The sequence below is a fragment of the Pseudovirgaria hyperparasitica genome, assembly GCF_010093815.1.
Source record: "Pseudovirgaria hyperparasitica strain CBS 121739 unplaced genomic scaffold EJ05scaffold_5, whole genome shotgun sequence".
In the NCBI taxonomy this organism is placed as follows: domain Eukaryota; kingdom Fungi; phylum Ascomycota; class Dothideomycetes; order Acrospermales; family Acrospermaceae; genus Pseudovirgaria; species Pseudovirgaria hyperparasitica.
Window position 1 is genome coordinate 124,703 of NW_022985553.1, and position 26,477 is coordinate 151,179.

Here is a 26,477-nt window from a genome sequence, read left to right on the forward strand (position 1 = left end):
CACTCTGAAGCTATCGCGACTGTAACAAATGAGCTGGCGCGGTACGGATAGAATTACGAGTGGACACTACTGATAATGTTGACCTACCTTCTGCCGTCACTGGTGCTGCTTGTCCGGATGGTTCGAAGGATATCTACGCAGTAGTCGACCCAGAAAGGCGATTTAGCATTCAATGCTCTCTTCGTTAGTCACCCGCGACATAATGCGAAATTGAGAATGTATAGTGAGTGCTGTCCAATGGGTCCGTCCCGCCATATCTCCTATATTCGAGTCGGTTATGTGCATTTCATTGTGTTGCTAGCAACTGCTTTGAGCCTATTTGTAACAGTCTTGTCACTCCTCTATAGACCGAGTGTCAAGAGATGATAATGCCTCTATGGCTGTTCAAATCCAAGTCCTGCCGCCCTTAATCTTGGTGTGTATAGATATACCTAGTATATCATCTAGCGAACGCATATGCCCGTCCAAAACGCCACGCTTACAATATGACAACAAACAAGCGGAGATACCGTTGTAAGCCATTGACGGACTCATGAAAACATATCCTCGGCCCTCTTCCTTGGACCTCCGCGCCCCTTCAACTTTTCCGCGAACAGATCTTGACTGCCGGACTTCATTGGAAACAGTTCCCTCACCGCCCCTCCTGAATTTCCAGCGGCGCCCTTGATATAGAAACCATGTACACTGTCCTTCTGAGAAGCCCCTTTGATGCTTAAGCCCTGGTCGCTCGGTCCGTTGCTGAAGTCTGGTGCTCGGACTGGTGCATTGGAGCCCTTGAGGCGCCCCGATGCTGGGCTGTTGATTCTGTCAAATAAATCGCGCACCTTTTCGCCGTTTTCGGATGTCTCGTCATTAGCGTCGAAGGCATCTGATCGACGATGATTCCCGTGCACTAATTTGCCCGGAAACAGCTCTTTCGCCTTCTTGCTAGAGCTAACTGCTCTTTCTGGGAATAGCTCGATCCCGCCATTCGCATCAGCTCGCTGAGGGGTACCAGTCAGCACGGTAGGTCGGCCATGCAATGGTGCGAGTAAGTCAGTATCCTGCCCGTGCCGCCGTGAGGCCGCTGGAGGCGTTAGGCTCCGTCTTCGAATGCGAGATCGAATGAGCGTCTCCTCCACGAAGCCCAACCGACCATCGCCATCACGGCTCGGAGATGCGCTCCGATTGCGCAAGCGGCCATCCCCCCGTCCGGCGATGCGGCTGGCGAAGAGGTCTCCAGCGCCTCTGCCGCGGTCAAATCGTACACGTTTGCGCTGACGGTCGTCACTGGAGTCGAACGAACGCGTGCGGGAACGACGGCGGCGATCAGGCACGCTTGTAGTACCGGTATCATCGTCATACATACTTGCATCGGTATCAATGCGCGTACCACGCTGGCGGCGCCTATGCTCGCGGTCATCGAAGCGGTTGCGCTTGTAGTCTCCATTTTCGCGTTCCTGTCTCTTCCGTTCGCGTGGATCTTGGTCGGGGTTCATGAGGTAGTAGCGACTGGCATCGCGGGCACCGCGGGCTTTGATATCGGTGGAGATGGCTTGTCGGACGTGGAGTTTGGTATCGGGATGCGAAGAAAGAAGCTTCGCGGGGCGGAGCTGGACGGAGGGCAGGGAAGCTGCAGAACCTGAGGAGGTAAATGCTACCAATGCATCTCGCGCAACTTCAGGTTCGGCGTATATAATGTTCGCGGAGGTGTCATCTATCCATTCGACTTTGACGAAGTACTCGGTTGGAAAGTGTTCGTCAGAGAAGCGCCTGATGTCTGCCGTCGAAAGGTTGTCAAGTCCTCGAATATGTACTTTTTCCGGGACGAGCTCAGCCTCCATCATGTCATCGTTGCCCATAGTTGTGGTGCCGGCAGATCCGTGCTGCTGTATCTTGCGTTAGTTGACGGTTCTACGTGAAGCATGAGCGAACTTACCATGATTTCTGCCTCTGCCTCCTGCGCTGCAATCTCAGGATCTGGGCCGAGATCAATCTCCATATCGATATCCATATCAGTAGCCATTTTGCCTGAGGTGGGTGAGCGTGAGTTGTGTTGTGTACTTCTGATCAGCCTTACCCAGGGAGTGTACGAGGTGACTAGCATTATGGCAAATGGCGCTAGTCCCGAATGGGTGACTACTACCATCCAGACTCCAGCTATTACCTATGTACCTAGACCACTTAACTAGAAAATGGTTACGCCGTTAATAGTACTTACATCCTGATCTTAGAAAGGATACTTTCCGCTAGGCAGACACCAAGGTATACCAGAAGTTATTTTTACGTGTAATATGTGTGAATGTTCATTCTTAGATACTGAGCTTTCTTTGCTCATAGTCAGATAATATACATGGTATAGCGCTTATAGCCTTGGTACCCTGGTACATAGAGGCTAGTAATTGTTTCATAATACAGATATATACTCAATTCTGTGGGGTAGCATAGATTGGGTCATCCGCAATCTTGTACGGTTGATGTTCATTACTTGCGATCCATCTCGGGTCTTTCTTGAACTCCTCAAGGTGGTCCGGATATACAGCTTTCTTTGGGCGCTCCTGAACACCTTCTCTTTGGTCTTTCATGTTTAAGGCCCTCATTTTATCGACCATAGCGTCCATACTTTTTTCCCCTCCTGGGCGGTATCGCAAGACCTTGCTCAAATTCTTGCGCGTGAGGTCGTTCATGGGTTTTTTCTCCCGTTCTATCAGAGCTATTGTTTTGGCGGTCATTGCAAACCGCATATCCTTAGGTCCGTCGACTAGCTCGAGTATCGCTGATTCGGCCTGATCTTCCTTCAATGGTTCTATCCGTAATACACGTGTGTAACCTCCTGGTCGTTCAGCATAGCGCTGTCGTATCTCGGTGAACATCTTGCCCATCAGCTTCTCTGGTTGCTGTCCATTCCATTAGCATTGCGAGATAGCGTGAAGCAGATGAGAGCACTGACGAAAAGCTCTCCCTGTAACCGTATTCTCGACGCAGGTGTGTTTCTCTTGGCTAGCGTCACCAACTTCTCAGCCACCCGTTGAGCCTCCTTTGCTTTATGCCATGTCGTCTGTATTTGTTCGTGCACGAAGAGTGAGGTGACGAGGTTCCGGAGGAGCGAGCGGCGATGCGGAGTGTCACGACCTAGCTTTCGAAACTTGGAATGACCACCTGCCATCGCAACAACTAGATCACGGTGGTGATCTGGTGCTTAGAGCCTTGAAGTCGATGCGCTGTCTGCCCACGGCGCAATTGATGGGGCTTTGACAAGATATTAGGGCTGGACTGTCGGACATAGAATTCGCCGACTAATGTTGTTTTATGTCACGTGATGTTGACTTAATTGATTCCTGCGCGTTTCTGCAGGACGCGTGCTTGGTCCATGCGAGGCGCGTCTCCAAGTCCGTATACAAAACCAACGCCCCTCCATCATTTCCATCTCTCCACCCAACAACCCCCAGCATCTAATATTGAGAAGTTGTCGTCCCCACTCAATTAAAGATGTTCGTTATCAAAAGAGGTAAACACTACGTTCTGGAAACATACGCATCGTGCTAAATGCTTCTTTCAGATGGACGCAAGGAACGAGTCCAATTCGACAAGATCACTGCTCGTGTCTCTCGTCTATGTTATGGATTAGACCCAGAGCATGTCGATGCTGCGGCTATCACGCAGAAGGTCATCTCGGGTGTGTATCAAGGCGTTACTACGATCGAACTAGACAACCTCGTAAGTACCCATGCCCGTCGCTGGTGACTACTCATTGTCCATCGCGTCCACAGATGAACACAAATTAACTTATGGTAATAGGCTGCTGAAACGGCCGCGTACATGACGGTTACTCACCCTGATTATGCTATCCTTGCGGCACGTATAGCCGTCTCCAATCTTCACAAGCAGACCAAGAAACAATTCTCTGCTGTCGTCTCCGATCTATACTATTATGTGAACCCGAAGAACGGGAAGAAGGCTCCAATGATTTCCCAAGAGACATATGACACTGTCATGAAACATGCAGAGGAACTAAATTCTGCTATCGTTTATGACCGAGACTTCAATTACCAGTACTTCGGTTTCAAGACTCTGGAACGGTCTTACCTTCTCCGACTAGACGGCAAGGTCGCCGAACGTCCACAACACATGATCATGCGTGTCGCCGTCGGTATCTGGGGTGATGACATTGAACGTGCCGTTGAGACATACAACTACATGTCCAACAAGTATTTCACTCACGCGTCCCCTACCCTCTTCAATGCTGGTACACCTCAACCGCAATTGTCGTCATGCTTCCTCGTGGATATGAAAGACGACAGCATTGATGGTATCTACGACACACTGAAGACCTGTGCCTTGATCTCCAAGACCGCTGGCGGTATTGGACTGAACGTGCACCGCATTCGCGCGACTGGCTCCTATATCGGTGGTACTAACGGGACCTCGAATGGTTTGGTTCCCATGCTTCGTGTTTTCAATAACACTGCTCGCTACGTTGATCAAGGAGGCAACAAGCGTCCTGGTGCCTTTGCCATCTACCTAGAGCCCTGGCATGCGGACATCTTCAGCTTCCTTGATCTGCGAAAGAACCATGGTAAGGAGGAGGTACGTGCACGTGATCTATTTTTCGCCCTCTGGATTCCGGATTTGTTCATGAAGCGTATCCAAGAGAACGGCGAATGGACACTTTTCTGCCCCAACGAAGCACCTGGCCTTGCCGACTGCTACGGTGAGGAATACGAAGCCCTCTATGAGAAGTAAGCCGTCCTTGTCCGCTCTTTCAATTGACCCGACGTTAACGGTTTGACAGGTATGAGAAAGAAGGGCGCGGTCGTGAGACCATCCGTGCCCAGAAACTGTGGTACGCCATTCTTGAGGCTCAGACCGAGACAGGAAACCCCTTCATGCTTTACAAGGACGCTTGCAATCGCAAAAGCAACCAAAAGAACCTTGGCACCATCCGAAGCTCCAATTTGTGCACAGAGATCATCGAGTATAGCGCACCAGATGAGGTCGCTGTATGTAACCTAGCGTCACTTGCCCTCCCTACGTACATTGATCTCAACCGAGGCAAGTTCGATTTCGACAAGCTTCACGAAGTTGTTAGACTTGTAACTCGCAATCTCAACAAGATCATTGAAGTCAATCACTATCCGGTTGAAGAGGCTAGACGGAGCAACTTTCGTCACCGACCGATTGGCCTTGGTGTTCAAGGTCTCGCCGATGCTTTCCTGGCCCTCAGACTTCCCTTCGAGTCACCGGAGGCGAAGAACCTTAACATTCAGATTTTCGAAACCATTTATCATGGTGCTTTGACAGCGTCATGCGAAATTGCAAAGGAGCAGGGTGCCTATGCGACCTACGAAGGATCCCCTGTATCTCAAGGCATCCTTCAATACGACATGTGGGACGTAACGCCCACTGACCTGTGGGACTGGGATGCTCTAAAAGCGGACATCGCGCAGCATGGTGTTCGCAACAGTCTGTTGGTTGCACCTATGCCGACTGCCAGTACAAGCCAGATTCTCGGCTTCAATGAATGCTTCGAACCTTACACCTCGAACATCTACTCTCGCCGCGTTCTGGCTGGCGAATTCCAGGTTGTGAACCCGTGGCTGTTGAAGGATCTCGTTGACATGGGACTGTGGTCTGATAAAATGAAGAATCGTATCATCGCCGATGGTGGCAGCATTCAACGCATTCCGAACATTCCAGATGATATCAAGGCTTTGTACAAGACCGTATGGGAGATCTCCCAGCGGACTATTGTTCAGATGGCCGCTGATCGTGGTGCCTTCATTGATCAGTCTCAATCTCTGAACATACACATGAAGGAACCAACTATGGGCAAGATTACTAGCATGCACTTCACTGGCTGGAAGCTTGGTCTCAAGACCGGCATGTACTACTTGCGTACAATGGCTGCGTCAGCTCCTATCCAGTTTACGGTCGATCAAGAAGCCCTGAAGGTCGCCGATAATACCATTGCTCGAGCTTTAGGTTCCGGAAAGAAGCGGAACAATGGACCTGGAGGATACCCTACGACGCCTTCTCCATCGGCTGTACCCCGTCCTATGTATATGGCTAAGACTCCTAATGGCGTGAGTGATTCAGGAAACGTTAATGGTGTATCAACGCGGGCAACGACTCCACCTGCACCGGAAAACAAGCAGTTCAATGTTACTCCAAAGAAAGACGCAATGGCAGTTCCTACATTCAGGGCCGATGTGGAGGAGGGGGAAAGCCCCAAGATACTCAGCACTGATCTAAAGGGGACGTTGGAAGGCGAAGCACTTCCCGAGCCGGCTGTCGACGGACAGGAAGAAGATGCAGAGAAAGATAGCAAAGACCGTGAAGGGGATATATATGCTGATGCTGTGCTGGCTTGCAGTATCGAGAATCGAGATGCATGCGTGATGTGTAGCGGCTAGAGGTTCAGGCCTTGTTCTCGGGATCTGCTTTTCGGAGAGAGAGGATATACCTGCATGCTGGCGTTCGGGACAAGAGTTATGTAATGACATTGCGACGGTTTGTTTACTATGTGCTGCAATGGTGTGTGCATATTAATAGCAATATCTGTAATACAACATCTTTATCATTACCCCTGTGTGCAGCGAGTCAAGACGAGAAATGTTCACTGACCATACATTGGTATGTCACTTTGCACTTTAATCTGGGGTCGACTTGGCGTTTCACGCTGCCGGAGACTCCCAGCGTTTCAAAATGCACCGCACGGCACGACAAACGACCAGAAGGCTAGACCATTGTCTCTTGGTCTAAATATCATTACTACAAGTATCAAATGCTATATTGAAAACTTACATATATATACTGTTGAAAGTTGTAATGATAGGCCTATCTTAGTTTTCATGGTACAAGGAGAAGTTCAAGATGTTTACCGTCAGTGTTCCTACTCTACCAGGATCTTGCGACTCCGACTGGCTTCAATTTTCTGACGATGGTCGATGTGCCGGATCCTTGGTCTGTGCGTTTGGGGGATTCGGGATGTCATAATAGTTGTCTCAGAAGTTTCTACGAGCGCTCAGGGTGGAGACACGGTTAGAAACTTCTTCAAGCCTCACCCGGGTACCGGCTCTTACATTCAGACCCTTGCATGTTTGCGCGGGGGCCTATAACAAAGATCAGGCTATTGTCCTGGATGGGTAATGATAGCGATCTGAAACGTCTTCCTCATAGCGAGTGGACTTTCTGCGGGAGAAACAACTATCTATTGGAAGGCTTGACCCCACAACGTTTTGACTGTACCATAGCATGTTTTGGAGTTTGATTTCATCAATACTATCATTGTTATAATAAGTAGTAGGTCCTTTCGCAAGGCTTCATCTCCTTCAAAGAAACTCATCATCATCGGCGCTCTGAAACGGCTTCAATTTGACCAATATTCAACCGGACTCACCTCTTGATTCTCATTCTATAATGGATCTCAAGAACACCATCAAAGTTTTCTGTTTAGCAGGGCTTCTAAGTGTTATTACCCAGGCGCAATCAGTCAATCCTGGCGTTGGCATCAACCCCAATGCTCACGGAGCCACAGAGAATGTCACCCCTAGCTCAGGGCCTAATGGGTAAGCGCTTGATATACCAAGGAGAACAATATGGCTGACATCCTTAAGTGCGATCAAATGGCTGAACAGTGGCATGGATCAGGATTCTGGCTGGAAACCCCCCTTTCTGGATTTTGACACCATCAAGCATATCTCCAAGGAACAGTTCTACGATGGACCAGGCTCTGCTTGCAGGAAGTACGACTGGGCATTCAGTGCTGCTGCTGACGAGTTCAACATTGATGCGGCTATCCTCGCAATGATCGCACAGCAAGAGTCGTCTTGCAACGCTGATGCGGGCGGCTCAACTCCAGGTCTGATGCAAGTCGCTTGCGGCAACTACCCCGGTGGCGTCTGCCATCCCAAAGACATTAAGCTCAACGTACGCATGGGCGCAAAGTACTTCCGCGATAGACTCGATGAGTCGGACAACAACGTTTTGAAAGCCTTGGGCAACTACAACGGCTGGTTTACGGGCGGCTCGGGACGGAATGGGAACAAGGGGCTCACAAAGAGCTACCCTTGCTCTAACGAGGGCAAGTCAAATGGTGATCCACAGAACTTGGACTACCTCCATCAGCAAGTCAATGGATGGTTCATGGGCCTTAACCCCTACGGCGATGAAAGCTGGATCGGAACGAACCGCTGCTCGGGTTCCTGTAAAGACGGCAAAGCTTGTTAAGCTGTCGATCTCTTTGGCGTACAGCTGGTTAGCTCGTTGACTTTCGTATACATGTAAATATCTTAGATGTGATGTGACAGCATCTGCTGAGAAGCTTATCTTTATGACATCAGGCATGTCCTCAATACATTTTGTTAGAGATTCATATGGCTCTGCCCTTATTCGTCACATCTCATTGTCAGACCCCGACTGTTCGTAACTACATGCTCGGGGCACACTACAGAATAATGGGCCCCCTTCATAGCGTCCACACACAGAGATACGCCGACAGCACGTTCACATTGTCAATCATGTAAGAACCACAATATACGCGGCTTGCTGAAGATTATGCAAAACTTCAGGATATGTGTGCCCGCTGATAGCAGACTGGGATGACCATGTTGTCAAGCCTCGCCCCTTGCCGAGATGCCAGAGTATGACAAAGACCTACAAGAATTGCGTGCGGCACAGTCGAAACAAGGACCAACTTCTTCCTTAGCAGGATATGTCGCTCTTCTTATGGATTGAGCCATTGTCACTCTTTAAAAATCACTCTACCGATCCAGACCTCTTGCATCACCTGTGTGATTTACGAGCTCTATTAGGATGTCCAACCCGGGGCAGCAATAGAGGAGACGATACGTCCCAATCAAAGATAGCACCGAAGTGTTTGGCTTCTACAATGCTCGTATGCTACATGGTCTTGAAGCACACAGCGAATCAACTTTGAATACTCATGGAGCTATAGGTTTCGCCCGTGTCGTCATGATTACCTGTAGAACGATTTTAACTACTACTGCTGTATGGAGATTGACAAGGGGCAATCCAGATCGCTGTCAGGTTGCTTGTCAATTGGCGGTCGGGAGGTACAGTGAGGCGTCGAAACACAAAGCATTCCGTCATATGAGCCGTGTATACCGCGAGCAAAGTGATTAAGTTCGAGTGTCGTAGAGCTTTGATGTGTATTGGGAGGATTCTGGATTAGGTAGTGCTGATAAAATAGTCTGGTTGCATGCTGATGATTGGTGGTATCAGGAGAATTGTAGTTCGTTCGTTCGGTAGACGTCACAAGTATGCCAAATGCGAATTAGAGGGATCTCGCCCGAACTCACGGTGGTCAACACGGTGACGATCGAGCCGTTGAGGTTCTAGTCTCAAGTAAACAACACAGCACATGTGACATATTTACTGATTGTGAACGCTCATCAGTGATTTATCACATGGTATGATTATATCAGAAGACCGGTCTTACTAACCTAACTCAAGCATTCCTGAGCCCCCTGGAACCATTGAAGCTCATTACGTGACAACTGCTTATTTTGTGTTCAAGGTATTAAACCTTTGAATAAGTCAACTCGATCTTGAAGCTGATCTTTTCCCTTTGTAGAAGAGTTTCTGAAGGATCGGCGCTGGATCAACCTCATTGGCGGAGTATTATTCGGTGTCATGGACCGGGCGCTATGAATACGAGGCTGATTTGCTCAGCCCCAATACAGCTTGGTGTCAATTCCTCGAAGCGGTTGACATGTAGCACCGTTGATTATCTACAAGTTCCGAGCCAAAAACCAACCCTAGATATGTGTTGTAGTTAGGAAGTACTGTTACAGATATCGGCAGCGTCCAAATGCCCAACCCCGTACACTGACAACAAAAGAGTCCGGAAATATCCTACTAGATCTGGAAGACACGATGTCAGAAATGATAACTGATCAACATTCCACAATCGATCCTACGCTACTAGGAATCGACTTCAGCAATTCTCAGATCCTCAGTGCGGAAGAACGTTCTCCGTCCACGTTGGGAGAGAGCTCTTCTTCCTCACCATTGTCAGTGTCGGAGTCCACTCTCCAAACATCGGAAGAACCGTGTAGTCGACCGAGGACAACGAACCAACTTAAAAAATCTACGGACCTGTCACGCAGGAAGCCCATTCCGCGGAAAGGTCACACCAAGTCACGGAGAGGTTGCTTTAATTGCAAGCGTCGCAAGATCAAATGTCAGGAGAACTTGCCAGTCTGTCACCATTGTTCCAAGGCCGGTCTGATCTGTGAGTATCCTAAAACACCTGTATATCTGCAACAGATAAGCAAGAACACCGAGAAGAGCGTTGAGGATGTGAGCGAGAAACAAGCAAGAACAGCCCTTACGTTGGCGAGAGACAGCATCATCGGATCATGCAGGCCGATAATCAACATGACCGGCACACCAGGCACATTCGACCTACAAGATATGCGCTTCTTCCACCACTTCTTACAGCACGGGTACCCACACCTACCTATCGGTGCAGATGAGGTTTGGGTGACAACATTGCCAGCCATCGCTCACCAGGCCAGTCATAGTATTTGAAACCCGAACCACACACAACGTACTGACTACGACCAGTATGCATATCTCACTCACGCCATCATGGCCCTCTCCGCCTCTCACCTACAAGCCTTGACTCACGAGGATCTTGCCTCTGCAGCTCTCGCTCACCGCCTTCATGCCATCTCCAGCCTTAACGCCTCCCTCACCACACCCGCCGCCACTCGCGCTGAGGCAGATGCCCGTATGGCGACGGTTATGGCGCTCACTATGCAAGCTGTGCACCTCGACGACAACTACGCCGAGTACCTAACGCTCTCACGTGGCTGCTTCATCTTCGGCGCAGACGCACTTCTCGACGACGACCATTCTGCCTTCGCAGGGTTCAGGAATGACAGGCAAGCAAAGATCATGGCGGAGCGATTCGCCGGCGCGACACGAAGTCCATGTAATCCAGCGTTACTCGACGAGGCAATTGAGGCCGTGAACCGTGTAGGCGAGCTGTGTACGGAAGAGTACGAGCGGGGATACGTGGAGCTGATGCTTGAAACATTACGAGCAGCGTATAGTGATGCTGCGAAAGGTATGCTTCTTTCCGTCTCCTACCGCGCCTCAACTCACACACAACCAGCATACACCTCTTTCACTAAGCTCTTCACCTATCCGTCCCTCATCCCACAGACCTCCTTCACTCACCTCCTATCCGCGCACAACCCCACTGGCTCCCTTCTCCTCGCCACACACCTCGGCGTCCAACACACTCTCATTCCCGTCCTGCTATACGAATTCCGCTCCCACGCACCGCCACGCACACACGCCCCAAGTCGAATGAACTCCTGGATCCGCATCATTGCAGACCGGCTCGGATTCGCATATGAAAAGTACTGGGCGTGGAGTGTGAGGGTGGTTGAGAGACCGTGGACGTCGCTATTTGCGAAGGGGGCGCTGGAGGACTTTGTTGCCGGTTGGAAGAGCGCGAAGTTGGTGAAGGGAGTCAGAGTGAGGGAGGAGGATGTGAGCGTGAAGAGGGGCGCCGGAGACATTCTTGGGGTGCTAGATGAGGCGAGGGTGAGAGAAGGATTTGCGGAGTTGGTGAAATAGGGGTAGGACGTGTCTCAATCTTTGTCGAAAACGTATGAGGCAGTGTGTCCAACAGTCATGGTTCCTTACAGAGGTGAATGTATTCACAATTAATGTTTCGTGCAAGAACTTTTTGGGGGGCGTGACGGGTGGAGAATGATGTTGCCAATGGTGTTTCTAACATAGCGTTAGGCATCTCATCACTTATATGATTCATTGGCATGTATGTATGAAGACGATGCAGATAGCGATGCAAGTCAGTATTGTAACCGAGAGAAATATATCCTACAATGTGCAATTCTATGTCAGCACTTATAATCCCAAAAGTGAAATGCTCCTGGCGCCGCCGCTGCTACGATAATTGGCTAGCTATCGCTGTCATATGCCTTAACTTGAACTGATCAAAGCTTTGCTTTGGCGTCCTCAGCCACGGCGCTCGCGTCTAGATTGAGCGTCACTGTGCCCTGATTTTCGCCCTCACTGAAGAAGATAACTTCGACTGTGAGGTCATCTCTGTAATCCAAGTCAGCACTTATATCGTGACTAACGTTAACATCGGGGTGCCCATACCTATAGCGCCGCGAGTACGGACTCGGCAGCGTCAATAATGCACATAACTGATCCTCATCCTTCCCACCCAATGCATTCCGCACCAGATGAGTCGCCGCGTTCCGATCCTCGACTACAAATCTATCATCACCATCCTTGCTTCCCCACTGCCTCTGTCTAATAGGAGCACGTTGGCCACCTTTTGCGCTCGCACTGTTCGCGTGCTCCACTGGAAGCCCGGTTTCCCGTTGCGATGAGAACCAGCTCTTGAGCCACGAGTTATTCTGAACATTGCCGTTTCCATTTCCGTTACCGTTACCCATGAGTCCGCTCTTGGCATCAGCTTGTGTTTCAAGCCATTGTCCAACTAGTCCGACGACTTCTTCGTTGGAAAGCATCTCCCAGAGGCCGTCGGTGGCCATGACGACGAAGTCACCCTTCGACGGATCAATCTCAGTGGTTGTGACAACAGGTTCAGCAGTCACATATGGGGGCGTCTTGAGAAGGCTGGAGTGACCGCGGGTGAAGAAGGCTTTGCGGAGTTGTTCTTGAGTCTTCTGCGACCATTTGTAAATTGCATCACCAAAGGCGCGGGTGGGCTCGAGACCGCCGAGAACGCGACCCCTAGATATCACATCTGGTTCGCCAGGGTGCTCACGGCGCAACCGATTGGCCTCTTCAACGTTACCGCCGGTCTGGTCGGTCGACAAGGGCGTGGCTGTCCATTTGCCGTTGGTGGTTCGTCGTCCAAGGACTGCGCGGGAATCACCCGTGCATGCGACACGAAGCTGCTTTGATCGAGCATCGTAGAAGGAAAGGAGAGCGCAAGATCCGGACTTAGCAGGCGCAAGAAGTGCTTCGGCAGCGCCTTTAGACTTGGCCTTGTTGGCTTTTTCGACTGATTCAATTACAATCTCGTGGTCAAGAAGTAAAAATCCTCTTTTGATCGCGGTATCGATAGCTTCGGCGGATGGAAATTTAAGGGATGGATCGGTTCCGGCGGTTTTGTATGTGGTGCTCAGTTCACGCGCAACGAAGGAGATAAGCAGTTGGCGAAGTTTTGCGGAGGTGACCCATCCGCTATGCCCGTCGAAAACACCCCAGAACATCCAGTCAGTGTTTGATTTGCCGTCCATACTTGCAGCAACATTCTGAGGTACTTCGATGATCTTCTCCGCATGGTCGTCCTCTATAGGATCATTGCTCGGTATCTGAACCACATCATATCGTACAACGCCCTGTCCACGTCCGACAAGCCATGATTCTTCATTCCTCCTCAACTTTTGAGTGACCTGTTCAGGCGTCATCATTTCCAACACTTTACGCCCGTGATCGTCTGTTTCTTTCGTCAACGGCTCATCACCAGGAATGACACCAGTATAGATTTGATCTGCTCCAACGACGAGAGCTCTTCTCTCCGTGACTCGAGCGGCTTCCGATAATGCTGTGTTGGATCCGACGTTGGCATATGTAGAATAGGCATTGGACGTGGAGACGGTAGTTCTCGAAGGGTGCTGAGCACCAGTAGCTGGGCTTCCTCGGTAGGCGAAGAAGGCTCCAGATGCAACAGCGACGGAGACAAGCGCCAGGGAAAAGGTGCGAAGTTGCATCGATGACTGCAGAGCGGTGACGGCAGCTCGCTCGCGACGCGATGAAAGAGATCTCAAGCTGCCTACAGCATGGCTTGTAGTACGAGTCGACTTGCGGCCTGGGCGACGGGCTGAGCGGAAAACTTGAAGAGCAGCCCGACGCATTTGAGATATGGCTTAGACTGCTCGCATGGGAACGAGGCCGGAGACGCTGGAGTTGAGGTTCTGTTTGTCCAGCGCGGTTCTGTAAATGTAGATGAAGGTCTGGGAGATCGGAGGCTATGGATGGATGACCACTAGCTCGGTTTTCCACGGTTCGGTTCACTTCGGCCCTACTTAGTTAGCTTACCTAGTACCTAGTAGTTTTATGCAAATGGGTGCGTCACGTCACTTGAAAGCCCACCTTGGCAGTGGTCTGAATGTTCTACACCTGACTTCTCTCACTCGTGTCGAATGGGTGAACCCGGAGAACAATGTCGTCTCGTGCACTACGGAAGGCCCAGCGTGAGCTGGAAGAGAAGAAACAGCTAGAACAACCAAAAGCAGACGCTAATTCTGAAGATGAATCTGAAGATGGAACTGATGCTCCAGCTTTAACATCGCAGGGCCCAAGTATGTTCGCATTGTTAGGTGATGCAGATGACCAGAATGATGAAGAGCCTGATGAACAGGCCAGAGATGCTACCACGCCTGACTACAGCGACGAACAGCAGACCCCTCAGCCAGTGAAAGCTAAGAAGAAAAAGAAGAAAAAGGGAAAACGTCAAAAGACAACCGAGGACGTAGACACCAACAGAGCAGGAGAAGCTCTGTCAGAGAAAGTGCTTGATGAGATTGATCTTGCTCTTCGTGCGCTGTCAGTTAAAGACTCCAAAGCACGAGGTAACGGCCTGCTTGATCTACAGCCAACGATATCTCCTGAACAGCACGAGTTATGTAAGCTACTGGCCGTTGAAACCCAACATCTTCATGCCGCAAACGAGATGAGGAAACTTTTTGGCAGAGCAGCGTTGGAAGCCAATGAGGATGAAGATGGACACGGGCAGCGAAGACGAAGAATGCAGCGAGGAAATGAACGCGCTGGTGCAGTAGCTGGTCGCAATGCAGGTGGCCGCAACCTCGCAGCGATCGGACTTCGCAAGAATATATTTGTCCAAGGGAAGGAGGAATGGCCCAGAGCAACGCTGGGTGGGCTGGGCATGGAAATAATCGAGAAACGAAAGGACGGGACGGTGCTGTACAAGTTCGTTCATAATAGCGCCTACCAAGATGTACAACGTCAATTCAACGAGTGTGTAGCATCAATGGACCCAAATAGGATGGTGCAGCTACTGCAATACAATCGTGAGCACTCACTTATCAACTTCTCTTAGAACTCGCTGATCATCTTTCTAGCTTCGCACATCTCAACTCTCCTACAAGTTTCAGAGATTGCCAAACATGAGAGGGACCGAGCAACATCTGGAGATCTACTGGAACGTGCATTATTCTCATTTGGTAAAGCAGTACACTCTACCTTTCCCATGAATCTAGCGCAAGGAAAAGCTCGTTTGGACTTCAAAAGACCCGAGAATAGAGAATTTTGGTTGGCTGGATGGAGATACATCGCCATACTGGGCCAGAAGGCCACTTGGAGAACGGCTTTCGAATGGGCTCTGCTCTTGCTGAGTCTCGATCCCTTAGGGGACCCGTACTGTGTGTCTCTAGTAATCGATCAGCTAGCCATCCGAAGTCGACAGCCGCAGAGATTGATTGACTTATGGGATTCGGAGTATTTGAGCTCCAAATGGCACAGATTGGCGAACATTTCAATGAGCGTTGGTCTTGCGTACGTCCAGGTCAAGGAGCCCGCTCTTGGGCGAACAGTCCTCAAGAAGGCCATTGAGCAGTATCCTTGGGTCGCCATGCGCCTGTTTCAGGAACTCGACCTTCAACCGATTCCTGGCAGTATCTGGGGAAAGCAAGTTCGCTCAGAGGTCGAGAATATATTCACAGAGCTCTACGTGAAAAAATCAAAGGACATCTGGAATACTCCAGAGGCCACGACGATCCTGATGGAGGTTGCTTCATCTGCACAACCAAATCCCTCGCCAGACATGTCCATATACACCGGTTTTGACGAATTAGACTATACTCGCCATATAATGCTTACAGACGACCAAAGCTTGATAGGTCTGCTGGACAGAAGATTGACCTCTAGTCTGACATCTGTGTCTGATCCCCTACCTCCCCGAGACAACATTTCGTCTTACAGTGCGGCACGACAAGGTCGCGCATCCGGGAGCAGAGCCTCAGCTCTAGAGATAGTCAGAGAACTATCAGCTCTAGAGACTTTCTTCCGCAACCTCCTCCCGTTCTTCCCTCAGGCAGGCCAGGAGAGAGCGCAAGGTGCCTCTGCCTTTATCGACCCAGACACAGGCGAAGTACCTACACCACAGGATCTGGAGCAGAGGATAATGGCGTCCGGAATAGAACTTGATGTGATTCTGGCGCGTTCCACGCGTATGCAAGAGTTGCAGCGCGAGTTGGATATAGTCCTGAGAGAGACAGACTCGGAGGAGAACATTGAAGCTCTAAGACTATGGAACGAGCACAACACGGCAGGCGAAACATGACGTTAATCCTTCTTCCTCCAGCTCGGATAGACCGCAAATGGCAACGAAGAATAGAAGCCTGCTTTGGGGTTATTAAGGGGTATAAGTTAAAAAGTGATGTTTCGTGAGTCGGAATAATGAATCCATTCTGCGTGCGTTGGTAGGTAATGGTCCCGCCAACCAAGCCCAGGCCAAGCAACCAAGGTGAGACCCTCGTCCAGCTGCAACCATCCATGGATCTCCCCTCCCCTCCAGCACTGGGCCCAAGTGTTTTGTCTACGTCAGCGTCCGGAAACGCCTTATAACCTTGTAACCTGCAGATTGTGACTTGGCCCTTATGCTTCGACCTGGACATCTTCACCACGCAGACAAAGGCAAGGTCTGGTCTGAGCTTTCCGTGACGTGTGGCGATCTGAGCTGATTGCATTGTGCCCGGAGCTAATAAAGATCGCCCTCCGGTTCCGCTTTGTTCGATGATACATTCTATTGCTTTGCGCTGAAAACATTCTTGCAACGGAATTTCTTCTACCTGTAAGCCTATCTAACCTGAGCACGAGGTTCCTAATCCGAGCCTGCTATTGACGCGAATGTAGATATCGACCGTTGCTCTCAAGATCATCGACTCTCGAACTTCGCCATGCGAGCCCATCTCGCATCACGATTGCGAAGCTCTTCTCTCAGTGCTGTCCCTCCTCCACAATCCTCGTCTGAATACTCGAATTCCCTAGCCAAAACCGCTGCTAGTATTCTTTATCGCTCGCCGATCCCGTCGCAGACAGAACATCCCATATACATACTGAACGCTGCGGCTTTTCCCGATGCCGATGAGGTTGATTTCGATAAACTCCTACCATATGTTCTCGCACGACTTCCCGGAGAGGAAGAACTGATAACAGGCACGGACTATGAAGTCATATTCTTTGCTGGTGGCAATCCTGACGGTGCAACGTCCAGTAAAAAGAACAGACCTGGATGGGGATGGTTCATTCAAGCCTACCATGTGCTCTCAAGGGCAATGCGTAAGAGACTCCAAAAGCTTTATATTGTCCACGAGAGAAGTTGGGTCCGTATACTTGTAGAAATGTTCTCGACCATAGTCAGCCCCAAGTTCCGGCGGAAGATAGTGCATGGTGAGCTGTTATTTTTCGGGAAGCTCTGTTTGTCCGCTAATCTGACGACCCAGTGTCTTCCCTTACATCGTTGGGTTTATATGTTCCCTTGGAGGATCTTTTGATACCACCATCGGCATACTTGCACGATCGACGACTTAGTCCTGACATCAACGTGCCATATGCTAGCGGCAGACGAGCTTTTGCGGTGAAACAGCCATTTCCAAAAAATGCTGCTGGAGGTACCAGACTACCTCGGGTTCTGAGGGAGACCACTACGTTCCTATTAATGGAACCAAACGTCAAGACTGAGGGTATATTTCGCGTTCCCCCACATGCGCGCCTAAGAGAGATCTTACGAGAGGCGTACGACAGAGGCCAAAAGTTCATTGTCTGGAAAGACTACCAGTCATTCTTGCCACTGCCAAAGTATCCCAAAGCTCAAGACCAAGATTATGTGCTTGATGAAGTCGACCAGAAAGATGCATACAATGTTCTGCTCGCGGCAGGGCTCATAAAACTCTGGTATTCCGAGCTCCGTCAGCCACTATTTCCGGACTTCACATACCGCGAGCTCAAAACTTCTTTCAAGGACCCGGAGCTGCAAATCACCGTGGAAGTACTGACCGAGCTCATATCTCCAACTTCGGAATGGTCTAAACTACCGATGATGTCACGCGAGATTCTCGTACGGCATCTCCTCCCCCTCCTATCGATCATAGCTTCACGCGCAGAAGAGAACAAGATGACGGCCGAGAACCTTGCTGTCTGTTTTGCGCCTGCTTTGGTGTGTGGGCCAGATCAACTAGAAGATGCGAAGATTTCATCGATGATACGACGCATACTGACAGCTGCTATTGAGCTCTGGTCTAAAGGGCTTGCGAAAATGTGTGGCGTGGACCTTGAGGCCTTCCCGAAGGAGCTGCTTCTTCCATCTAACCCGACGGACTGGGAGGACCCCTTGGAAGCGCCCAGGCGACCTTTGCAACAAGCAGACGATTACGAGCCGCAAACTGATGAGAAGCATTTCACAGGCATCATTATGCAAGATAATGATGATACCGATGAAGTACCCCCGCCGCTACCCCCACGGGGTGGATCTAATGGTGAGTCTGGTACCAAGAGGAAACCAGCTCCTCCCCTGACTATCCTGCCCCGTTATTCAACGATTGTGCAGGACGGACCGCTTGATATCGCCGAATCTCCTGCCACTTATGCTGCAACAACTGACGGCTTCGCGCCGCATTCTTACTTAGCAACACTGTCTGGCCCACTAGAAGGGCAAGTGAAGGTACAGTCGCTACTGCCAAGTAATGGGGGGGCGGAATCTAACACAAAAGCAGTTCAACGATAGTAAACAGCTGACGAATGTGAACGCTGTCAATCGAAGCATGCCTGACGGCAAGTGGGCACTGCCAGGCTTAGCACGACCATACCCAACGACTCCTATACAAAGAAAACCACTTGAAACGTCGTCTGGACTGGCTACACCCGACGAGCAACCCTCAAGTCAACCTCCTCCAGTATATGAAAAGGAGGATCCATCCCCGACGACAGACACGACACTATCCGTAGAGAAATCACGACATACAGTAAGCAGCTCTTGTGCACGTGATCCAGTATCTCAGAGAGTTGAGTTCCGCAAACCGTCTTGGCCCGCCAGCGCGAGGAAACCAACGCCTGACTACTCCTTAAATGGTACGTCAGGATCGCGAACGCCAACCGCGATGAATTCTTTGGCGAGGCCCGTCTATCCTACATCAATAGGCGTTCAGCAGCCTCGATCACAGTCCAATACACCGCCCCCAGTCATGCCAAAGCCTAGGACCGCTTCAGAAAATCTGTTGTCAAGAATGTCATCTTTCGAGCGATGCAGCGAAAGTGAACATTCAACGCTTGCGCCTCAATCACCTGGTCGGTTAAATATGCGAAAAGCATCGGTGGAGGATCTGCGGAGGTTGTATGAAGAGCGTGTTGGGGCAGCAGAGACGCTTGTTGCAGCAGGTAGTGTCAAGAGAAAACAAGTACCATAGCCATGCATGGTAGGTCTTTAGTCGAGATTGTCGAAAGCATGTTGTGCATTTATACGGCGTTCTTGAAAGCACCTACATGTTGCGAAGGATACGTAGCGTTTTTCAGGGCTTCTGTTTCAAGGAGCGGATTGGGAGGCTATATTGTTTCCCATGAGCGTAATATCAGGATGCCTTTTGAGTCCGCACACAAATTCTGCGTGATGAGACTACCCGCCGTGGACTGTCGAAATGTAAGCGTGTCTGCGAACGCCGATGATCGGCATCGGCATCCGAACCAGGCGAGGTCGGGGAGCGGAACGGACCCTAAGAAAATAATTCATCGTATGAGCTATGACTATTATACTCTGATCCTCATACCGTCAATTAGATCAGCCATCCACTCTTCTCCAAAAGTTGATATAATTGACTCTTGTACACCACATAGCATTGATTTTTGAACACTACATAGCATTGATTCGAGAGACGATTTGCCTTGCCCCCCACCTCGTACGATCATAGGAATTTCAAGTAGATTACCCCACCATGTCGACTTTTGGTCAGTACTTCAAAGTCACCACGTCAGTATTCAAAACTTATCAAAATCATGGATGCTGATATCTGACCAGCTATGGAGAGTCACATTGTCGGTCTGTCGGCTGCATTGTCGACGGCTGCCCGCCGGGCATGGAGCTCACCGAGAGTGATATTCAGCCTCAGATGACGCGACGACGGCCAGGACAGAGCGCCATCACGACGCCCAGAGACGAGAAGGACAAGGTTGAGATACAATCTGGCACAGAGTTTGGAATCACGCTGGGCACGCCAATCGGGATGCGCGTGATGAATGAGAATCAAAGGCCAAAAGATTATGGCAACAAGACAATGGATCTCTACCCAAGACCAAGCCATGCAGACTGGACATACTTGGAGAAATACGGCGTAAAGGCAAGCAGCGGTGGTGGTAGAAGTAGTGCACGCGAAACCATTGGTTCGTGCCGATCCACTGTGCAGCTGGAGTAGAGCTAATATATATGACACAGGAAGAGTCGCAGCTGGCGCAATTGCTGAAAAGTACCTGCGGATTGCGCACGGTGTCGAGATTGTGGCCTTTGTGTCTTCGATCGGTGAGGAGTTCCTGTTTCCTCCTTCGAATGAATTCTCACTCCCAAACTCGCCCCGAAACCCGGAGTTTTTGAAGTTGTTGGATAGCATCACGAGGGAGAAGGTTGACTCGTTTCTGCCTGTCCGTTGTCCCGACGCCGACGCATCGAGTCGCATGGAACAGCTCATCACAGATTTCAAGGAAAGAGAAGACAGCATTGGCGGTACGGTGACTTGCGTGATCCGCAATGCACCTTCAGGTCTCGGAGAGCCGTGTTTCGACAAGCTCGAGGCACTGCTAGCGCATGCGATGCTGAGCATACCGGCGACCAAGGGGTTTGAGATAGGGTCTGGATTCGGAGGCTGTCAGATGCCTGGATCGATGCACAACGATCCGTTCATCAAGGCAGCTGCAGTCAAACCATCGGGCCAGTACTCGCAGACGGCACGCCCCCGCCTGACCACCAAGACGAACAACTCAGGCGGCATACAAGGGGGCATCTCCAACGGGGCGCCGATCTTCTTCACGGTCGCGTTCAAGCCACCGGCGACGATTGGCCAGGCGCAGCAGACGATGACATATGCAGAGGAGGAGGGCGTGCTTGAGGCGAAAGGGCGCCATGACCCCTGCGTCGTCCCACGGGCGATCCCGATTGTCGAGGCGATGGCAGCTCTTGTCATGGCCGACACGGCGCTTGCCCAGCATGCTCGATCATCGGCGCGAAGCTTGTTGCCTGCCTTGAAGGAGACGATTCCAGTGGAGGAGACGAGATCTGTGTAGCAAGATGGGGTAGTGTAGTGTAGTGTGGAAAGCTAATTATTTAAACCTGGCTGTAGAAGTGGACGGAATGGTTCACGACGAGGGTTGCCAAGGCTAATTTAGTAGCTGGATCGCCCGGCAACTAATTAATTACCTTCCCTTGGCCAGCTGTCAGAATGCGGGGACAAGTGAAGCAGATCGGTCTATTACTGGGGGGGGTGGTATGTTCCTAGGTAATAATAACAAAGCATATAGTACTGTAATGCCGATAAGAGATGATGACCACCAGCAGCACGGAGATGATGCAAAAGGATCTCCTTTGCATGCATGCATGCATATCATATCTACCCTTTTTCCCAAGGCTGGCTGGTCGTACCTATGTAACTCAAGCATGGGACAGCGATTTTGGGACATGCGGCTGCAGATCACGGGAGCTGCAGGCGTGAGATGCCAAATGCGCGGAATCCGATGATGCTGTTACCGCTCTTTTCTTTTTTTCGATCGACACAGAGTCACAGACTGCCTGCAGGACTGGCGGCGGGTGGAGTATAAGTGATTACATGGTTAGTAGGGTGGGGAAGCATCATGTCATCCCATGTCATGGACCGGGCTCCGTGAAAAAGAGAGGCGTGCATGGCGATGGCGATGGCGATGGCGATGGCGATGGCGTTGTCGTCGCCAGTTGTCTGGGCGTCTCCAATTGAATAGGCCGTAGGTAATTAGGGCATAGGCAGCCCATTCACAGCCCAGAGGTAGCCCGTTTGTCGCCTGTCGCCAGCCCGTTTGTGGGTGCATGGCCGCCTAGAAATCGGGTGGCTTGGGGCACTGGAAATCACTGTCACGGGTCCTTGCAGAACTGGCTGCCCTTCTGCCCGGTGCCGCGCAAGCTGACTACATCCAAGCTTGCTACTGTACCTACTAATAATATAATACTGATATGATAATTACTAGTAATTACCTACAGTAAGTATTACCGTGACACCCAGTCAGGTTGCACCTCCACCCACTGTGCATGCTGCTTCGACCTATCCCGACTTCTCCACCATCTTTGCCAATCACCGACATTCCTTGCTGCTCTCCTCTGGTCCTCTGGTCCTCCATTTGCTTCTACTCTTCACTACAAGATGCAAACTCAATACCAATAGCCTGGCTGCCCAATCTTCTACTTGTTGACTTTGTTCTGCATGCCTAGCTATCGACGACTCGCAACTTGCTCCTGGTCCGACTCCCTCCCATCCACGCGGAATCACATCATGATTGATTTCTAATATCATTTCCTATCTTCACTCCTCGGAGCAAGCTTCTTTCTGCCACTGTGCGCTGTACGACAGGGCATGCCGCATGTCCTCGCCACCTTACAACTTGCGACTCTCCTTGCTCCCACGTTCCCACTGTTACTCTGTACCTTGCTACCAGCCCTGTACCGTCACCCTTCAAGACCATGGCCCGCGCATTGGTTCCCAAGGAGTTTGCTGAGTCGGCCGCGTCGTCTTCGTCATCTACTGTCGAGACCAAGACCTCAAAGCGCAGATGCGTATCGAGTGCCTGCGTGCCGTGTAGGAGACGCAAATCAAAGGCATGTATCTTCTCTTCCTATGCTGATGTCTAGCCCTCTCCGCCCCCCGAACAAGCTGAACAAGCTCTACCTAGACACGTCCATGCTAACGAAATCTTCAATGCAGTGCGACGGAGGTACGCCCGTTTGTGCCACTTGTACTGCCGTGTACAAAACCGAATGCCACTATGACGGTGACGCAGAGGCTCGTCGCCCTACTGCTGCCCCACTCAAGCGCAATGCCTCCTTCATGTCCAAAGAGACTTCCTCTACCACGACGGCCGAGCTACTCTTGGAGAAGCTCCGGAGCTTGCCAGAACACGAGACACAAGCATTGGTGCACCAAATACGCGAGGGTGATGATATGGATGCGTTGGCCGCATCGCTACGAAACAATGTTTCAATTCGATCGTCGCGATCAAGAGATTCTGAGCCTCAGGAAGGCGACCTCTCCTCGTACATGGCGGCCACCACGTTCCTAAACGGGGGTGTTTCGAGGGTGTTCGGCTCGACAAGTGGCATGGGTCAAGTCAAGGAACCGGATAGCGAGACCGGCTATCGATCCAACGTAGTGGCTTCCTACGACACCTGGACAAACGTCACAAAAGATGGTGACTTTGTGCGCCACCTACTACAGACATACTTCGAAATCTGGAATCCATATTACAACTTTATCCCTCAGAAGCCCTTCTGGGATAGCTTTAATGTAGGAAGCACAAAGTATTGTAGTCCTCTGCTGGTCAACGCCGTGTGTGCACTGGCCTGTCATGCATCCGACTTACCTGGCGCACGCACCGTACCCAGCGATCACAGAACTTCTGGCGACCACTTCTTCGTAGAAGCGAGGCGAATACTGTTTGACGATGAGACCCCTTGCATCACTAGTGTTCAGGCGCTCTCCATAATGGCTCTTCGAGAGCCGGCCGCTGGTCGAGACAGTAGTGGCTACATGTACGCCGGTCGATGCCTGCGCATGAGCCTAGAACTTGGGCTGCATCTACGTTACGCTGGCCCAGACAAGCTTGATCCCGTCGAAGAAGAAGTCCGAAACGTAACCTTCTGGGCTTGTTTCTGTTTTGAGACGTATGTGTGGCCCCTCAGAAGGCTGGTTATGTCGCACAAGCTAAACCTCTCTCAGGGCCTGGACATTGTGTGTTGGACGGACATCCCAGCTTCCTCGAGCTGCTATCACGTCCCTAAAACCGGTGCCCAAGGAGCCCCTTCATTCCGACCCACGGGGTTCTCTTCCCTCACCTACGCCTTCGATTACGGGGAAAGATGCTACGACCGACAGCACCGAAAGTCGTCATATTTTATACCATCTTTCAACCTTGTCTGAGCTTGCAAACGATAATGTCTTCACATTTTACGCGCCCCAAGAGCGCTTTACATCTAGGAAACTCCTTGATTGTTTCTACAAGTATGAATCTTGGTACAGAGGGCTACCCAAAGCCTTCAGAGTGGACCAAAAAGCTCAGTCTCCTCCGTCACGTGCTGTGTTGGAACTTTCGTGAGTTTAACATGGATCTCGCATCAATAGTCTGCTAACGACAAGCAGCGCATGGTACCAGGCGTGTCTCATCATGCTGTTCCGTCCACTGATCAAGGTCTCGCTCACAAATTCCGACGTCGTTCCGCGAGACGTCTGTCTTAATGCCGCGAATGAAATTACACGATTGATGAGGATCTATCGCAACTCATATGGCTTTCGTCGTGTGAATACTATACTATCTCACATCAACCTGTCATGCTCAATGATACACCTCATCAACATCCAATACGAAGACTCGAAACTGTGTCTTATTCAAGACATGAAAAACCTTGAGGATATGTCAGAGAGCGCGTATTTCGCGGCGCGAGCTTTCCGTACTATCTGTGCTTTGGCTGAACAATGGAAAGCAAAAATTCCGCCAGAAGTCTTGCAGAACAGCAAGCTTGTTCCATCTGATGGCGCTATATTCTCTCCCGTTCCCAATGGCCCTTTCATCGAATCTTCTCATACCAGTAAATCTACCGCGGGAGGACAATCAACTCCTGATTCCCAGGCCGGAACGGAACCCAGACTCCATCCCCATTCGATACCAGTGCAGCATCCCCCAATGCCCCAGCAGCCACAAGCAGCAACACACCCTCCTGTGAATCAGCCAATAGCATCGATGAGTGATCTCCCTAATATGACGGCACAGATGCATTTCCAGCCGCACTTTCCGTTTCCAGCTCCGGCCGATGGAAAACCTGTGCTGGCCTCACATCCATCAGTGACATCGGTAACGCCTTCACATCGCCAGCAACAGCCACACATGCATGACTCGACACAAGCAAACCACCCACCGGTCCATCCTTCATCGTACAAGCCGTCAGACGCATCTGCCGCCCAACAGCTCTTCTGGTCGCCGTTCGGCGGCAACACGACCCCTCTTCTTGGTAACAATATCAATGTATCGCCCATGGACCTGAGCAATATGCTAGGCAACGTCGATACGTGGGAGCAACTAGGTCGCGACGGATTCAGTCTGACGGAGTGGAACAGTCAGCCCCAGCAACAGCCTCAGCAGACGCCACGGAAGGATGAACTGGCGTATGGTGTGCAGGGTGTGCCTCTGGAGGCACCATCCAACGCGGGAGGTTGGGCACAGCACGGACATCCGCATATGCATGTGCAGGCTCAAATTCAACAACAACAACAGCAGCAGCAGCAGCAGCAACCGTATGAGCATCAACAACCGCAACAGCATCAACAGAGGCATAGTGCAAATCCAAGGAACGACGATGCATGGGAATATACGCAGTGGAACCACCATATAGGATGAGGCAAGGAAGAAGATATCCCACCGAGCCTCATCCAGGCTATCTGAAGACGCTGAACCAGGAATAAACACTATTACAGATCTGGAATCCCATAGTTACAGAGTTACGAGGTCATGTTTTGTTTTTAGTTCGGCGCACTAAGGACTCATTTCACGGGCGGGGAAAAGATAAGTTAAACTTGTGATTCATATATATATATATACCACGCATTTCAGACATGGTCGTTGGGGTTTGCAGAGTAGACAAAAATAGGGGCGCTTGGGTGGCGTGTTTTTTTCGGGGGTTGGGGGTGGGAGGGATAGCGAGAGTCTCTCTCTATATGCAATTATGTTGTATCTGTAAATACGAAAAAAATCGAACATCTCGTGAATATGAATATGCTCCTCCTCTTTTTTTTGGGGGGGGCAATCTTTTCATTCAATCCTCCTGGCTTGCTTCCTGATGTTTTCATTTCATGGATCAGTCTCGTGTATTTACCTATGTCGGGTGCGGTTTGCTTGCTTGCTTGCTTACTTGCTTGAAGCCCAGGCAGAACCGTGAGACAAATGGCCATTGGATTACATGGCTCGAAAAGCCTGTTCAGACTCAGTCTTGCTTTGTCGAGACCATGGTAAAGAAGTAAGGAGTGGATTTAGCGATTTAGTGGCTTCCCCGTGCCGGATCTACGAGATTACGACCTTGCTTTGATGACTGACTGAACATATGAGAGAATATATATAGATATACAGACGACCTAGGCTGGTGTGATGAATCAAGACGTTGATTAGCTAGCTATCAGGGAGTATATATATATACACTCTATGATATCACCGTCTAGACTGTAGCTTTT

General features: G+C 50.5%; 10 protein-coding genes across 10 annotated transcripts; 7 read left to right on the plus strand and 3 right to left on the minus strand.

Annotated features, from left to right (window-relative positions):
- Positions 1-245: 245 nt before the first annotated feature.
- Positions 246-2,048, minus strand: EJ05DRAFT_536772 (uncharacterized protein). Its single transcript, XM_033749335.1, has 2 exons — positions 1,919-2,048; positions 246-1,868 (listed from the first exon to the last, which is right to left on the minus strand). Exons 1-2 carry the CDS (start codon positions 2,003-2,005, stop codon positions 531-533), a joined length of 1,425 nt encoding a protein of 474 aa, XP_033601915.1. The 5' UTR covers positions 2,006-2,048; the 3' UTR covers positions 246-530.
- Positions 2,049-2,265: 217 nt separating this feature from the next.
- On the minus strand, positions 2,266-3,243 carry EJ05DRAFT_462849 (ribosomal protein L17). The gene is made up of 2 exons (XM_033742697.1): positions 2,930-3,243; positions 2,266-2,876 (listed from the first exon to the last, which is right to left on the minus strand). The coding sequence occupies exons 1-2, from the start codon at positions 3,143-3,145 to the stop codon at positions 2,406-2,408; spliced, it is 687 nt and encodes a 228-aa protein (XP_033601916.1). The 5' UTR covers positions 3,146-3,243; the 3' UTR covers positions 2,266-2,405.
- Positions 3,244-3,357: 114 nt separating this feature from the next.
- EJ05DRAFT_299073 (ribonucleoside-diphosphate reductase large chain) lies at positions 3,358-6,559 on the plus strand. Its single transcript, XM_033740585.1, has 4 exons — positions 3,358-3,487; positions 3,539-3,696; positions 3,778-4,718; positions 4,772-6,559. The coding sequence occupies exons 1-4, from the start codon at positions 3,469-3,471 to the stop codon at positions 6,390-6,392; spliced, it is 2,739 nt and encodes a 912-aa protein (XP_033601917.1). The 5' UTR covers positions 3,358-3,468; the 3' UTR covers positions 6,393-6,559.
- A 641-nt stretch (positions 6,560-7,200) lies between these two features.
- Positions 7,201-8,267, plus strand: EJ05DRAFT_536775 (putative extracellular soluble lytic transglycosylase). Its single transcript, XM_033749336.1, has 2 exons — positions 7,201-7,547; positions 7,596-8,267. The coding sequence occupies exons 1-2, from the start codon at positions 7,399-7,401 to the stop codon at positions 8,206-8,208; spliced, it is 762 nt and encodes a 253-aa protein (XP_033601918.1). The 5' UTR covers positions 7,201-7,398; the 3' UTR covers positions 8,209-8,267.
- A 1,414-nt stretch (positions 8,268-9,681) lies between these two features.
- EJ05DRAFT_536776 (uncharacterized protein) lies at positions 9,682-11,847 on the plus strand. The gene is made up of 3 exons (XM_033749337.1): positions 9,682-10,515; positions 10,570-11,074; positions 11,123-11,847. Exons 1-3 carry the CDS (start codon positions 9,877-9,879, stop codon positions 11,590-11,592), a joined length of 1,614 nt encoding a protein of 537 aa, XP_033601919.1. The 5' UTR covers positions 9,682-9,876; the 3' UTR covers positions 11,593-11,847.
- Positions 11,721-14,021, minus strand: EJ05DRAFT_509220 (protein serine/threonine phosphatase 2C). Its single transcript, XM_033748078.1, has 2 exons — positions 12,142-14,021; positions 11,721-12,084 (listed from the first exon to the last, which is right to left on the minus strand). Exons 1-2 carry the CDS (start codon positions 13,872-13,874, stop codon positions 11,973-11,975), a joined length of 1,845 nt encoding a protein of 614 aa, XP_033601920.1. The 5' UTR covers positions 13,875-14,021; the 3' UTR covers positions 11,721-11,972.
- A 71-nt stretch (positions 14,022-14,092) lies between these two features.
- EJ05DRAFT_474576 (DUF654-domain-containing protein) lies at positions 14,093-16,488 on the plus strand. Its single transcript, XM_033743626.1, has 2 exons — positions 14,093-15,053; positions 15,105-16,488. Exons 1-2 carry the CDS (start codon positions 14,183-14,185, stop codon positions 16,322-16,324), a joined length of 2,091 nt encoding a protein of 696 aa, XP_033601921.1. The 5' UTR covers positions 14,093-14,182; the 3' UTR covers positions 16,325-16,488.
- Positions 16,489-16,559: 71 nt separating this feature from the next.
- On the plus strand, positions 16,560-18,703 carry EJ05DRAFT_474577 (Rho GTPase activation protein). Its single transcript, XM_033743627.1, has 4 exons — positions 16,560-16,834; positions 16,897-17,433; positions 17,487-18,518; positions 18,590-18,703. Exons 2-4 carry the CDS (start codon positions 16,941-16,943, stop codon positions 18,601-18,603), a joined length of 1,539 nt encoding a protein of 512 aa, XP_033601922.1. The 5' UTR covers positions 16,560-16,834; positions 16,897-16,940; the 3' UTR covers positions 18,604-18,703.
- Positions 18,704-19,967: 1,264 nt separating this feature from the next.
- Positions 19,968-21,306, plus strand: EJ05DRAFT_498684 (bifunctional chorismate synthase/flavin reductase; the record flags this gene model as incomplete). The annotated part of the gene is made up of 3 exons (XM_033746720.1): positions 19,968-20,002; positions 20,051-20,412; positions 20,465-21,306. The coding sequence occupies 3 exons, from the start codon at positions 19,968-19,970 to the stop codon at positions 21,304-21,306; spliced, it is 1,239 nt and encodes a 412-aa protein (XP_033601923.1).
- A 1,784-nt stretch (positions 21,307-23,090) lies between these two features.
- EJ05DRAFT_484425 (uncharacterized protein) lies at positions 23,091-25,650 on the plus strand (the record flags this gene model as incomplete). The annotated part of the gene is made up of 3 exons (XM_033745341.1): positions 23,091-23,923; positions 23,979-24,350; positions 24,399-25,650. 3 exons carry the CDS (start codon positions 23,091-23,093, stop codon positions 25,648-25,650), a joined length of 2,457 nt encoding a protein of 818 aa, XP_033601924.1.
- Between the last annotated feature and the right edge of the window lie 827 nt (positions 25,651-26,477).

Excerpts from the sequence above, each read along its gene's own strand:
- EJ05DRAFT_536772 (XM_033749335.1), bottom strand. The coding sequence starts at position 2,005 with ATGGCTACTGATATGGATATCGATATGGAGATTGATCTCGGCCCAGAT. Across the intron at positions 1,869-1,918 it reads AGGCAGAGGCAGAAATCATG|CAGCACGGATCTGCCGGCAC; the intron begins GTAAGTTCGCTC and ends CGCAAGATACAG.
- EJ05DRAFT_509220 (XM_033748078.1), bottom strand. The coding sequence starts at position 13,874 with ATGCGTCGGGCTGCTCTTCAAGTTTTCCGCTCAGCCCGTCGCCCAGGC. Across the intron at positions 12,085-12,141 it reads CCGTACTCGCGGCGCTATAG|AGATGACCTCACAGTCGAAG; the intron begins GTATGGGCACCC and ends CTTGGATTACAG.
- EJ05DRAFT_474576 (XM_033743626.1), top strand. The coding sequence starts at position 14,183 with ATGTCGTCTCGTGCACTACGGAAGGCCCAGCGTGAGCTGGAAGAGAAG. Across the intron at positions 15,054-15,104 it reads GCAGCTACTGCAATACAATC|CTTCGCACATCTCAACTCTC; the intron begins GTGAGCACTCAC and ends TCATCTTTCTAG.
- EJ05DRAFT_536776 (XM_033749337.1), top strand. The coding sequence starts at position 9,877 with ATGTCAGAAATGATAACTGATCAACATTCCACAATCGATCCTACGCTA. Across the intron at positions 10,516-10,569 it reads TGCCAGCCATCGCTCACCAG|TATGCATATCTCACTCACGC; the intron begins GCCAGTCATAGT and ends GACTACGACCAG. Across the intron at positions 11,075-11,122 it reads GTATAGTGATGCTGCGAAAG|CATACACCTCTTTCACTAAG; the intron begins GTATGCTTCTTT and ends ACACACAACCAG.
- EJ05DRAFT_299073 (XM_033740585.1), top strand. Across the intron at positions 3,697-3,777 it reads CGATCGAACTAGACAACCTC|GCTGCTGAAACGGCCGCGTA; the intron begins GTAAGTACCCAT and ends TTATGGTAATAG. Across the intron at positions 4,719-4,771 it reads TACGAAGCCCTCTATGAGAA|GTATGAGAAAGAAGGGCGCG; the intron begins GTAAGCCGTCCT and ends ACGGTTTGACAG.
- EJ05DRAFT_536775 (XM_033749336.1), top strand. The coding sequence starts at position 7,399 with ATGGATCTCAAGAACACCATCAAAGTTTTCTGTTTAGCAGGGCTTCTA. Across the intron at positions 7,548-7,595 it reads CCTAGCTCAGGGCCTAATGG|TGCGATCAAATGGCTGAACA; the intron begins GTAAGCGCTTGA and ends GACATCCTTAAG.
- EJ05DRAFT_462849 (XM_033742697.1), bottom strand. The coding sequence starts at position 3,145 with ATGGCAGGTGGTCATTCCAAGTTTCGAAAGCTAGGTCGTGACACTCCG. Across the intron at positions 2,877-2,929 it reads GGTTACAGGGAGAGCTTTTC|CAACCAGAGAAGCTGATGGG; the intron begins GTCAGTGCTCTC and ends TGGAATGGACAG.
- EJ05DRAFT_474577 (XM_033743627.1), top strand. The coding sequence starts at position 16,941 with ATGCGAGCCCATCTCGCATCACGATTGCGAAGCTCTTCTCTCAGTGCT. Across the intron at positions 17,434-17,486 it reads CCGGCGGAAGATAGTGCATG|TGTCTTCCCTTACATCGTTG; the intron begins GTGAGCTGTTAT and ends CTGACGACCCAG.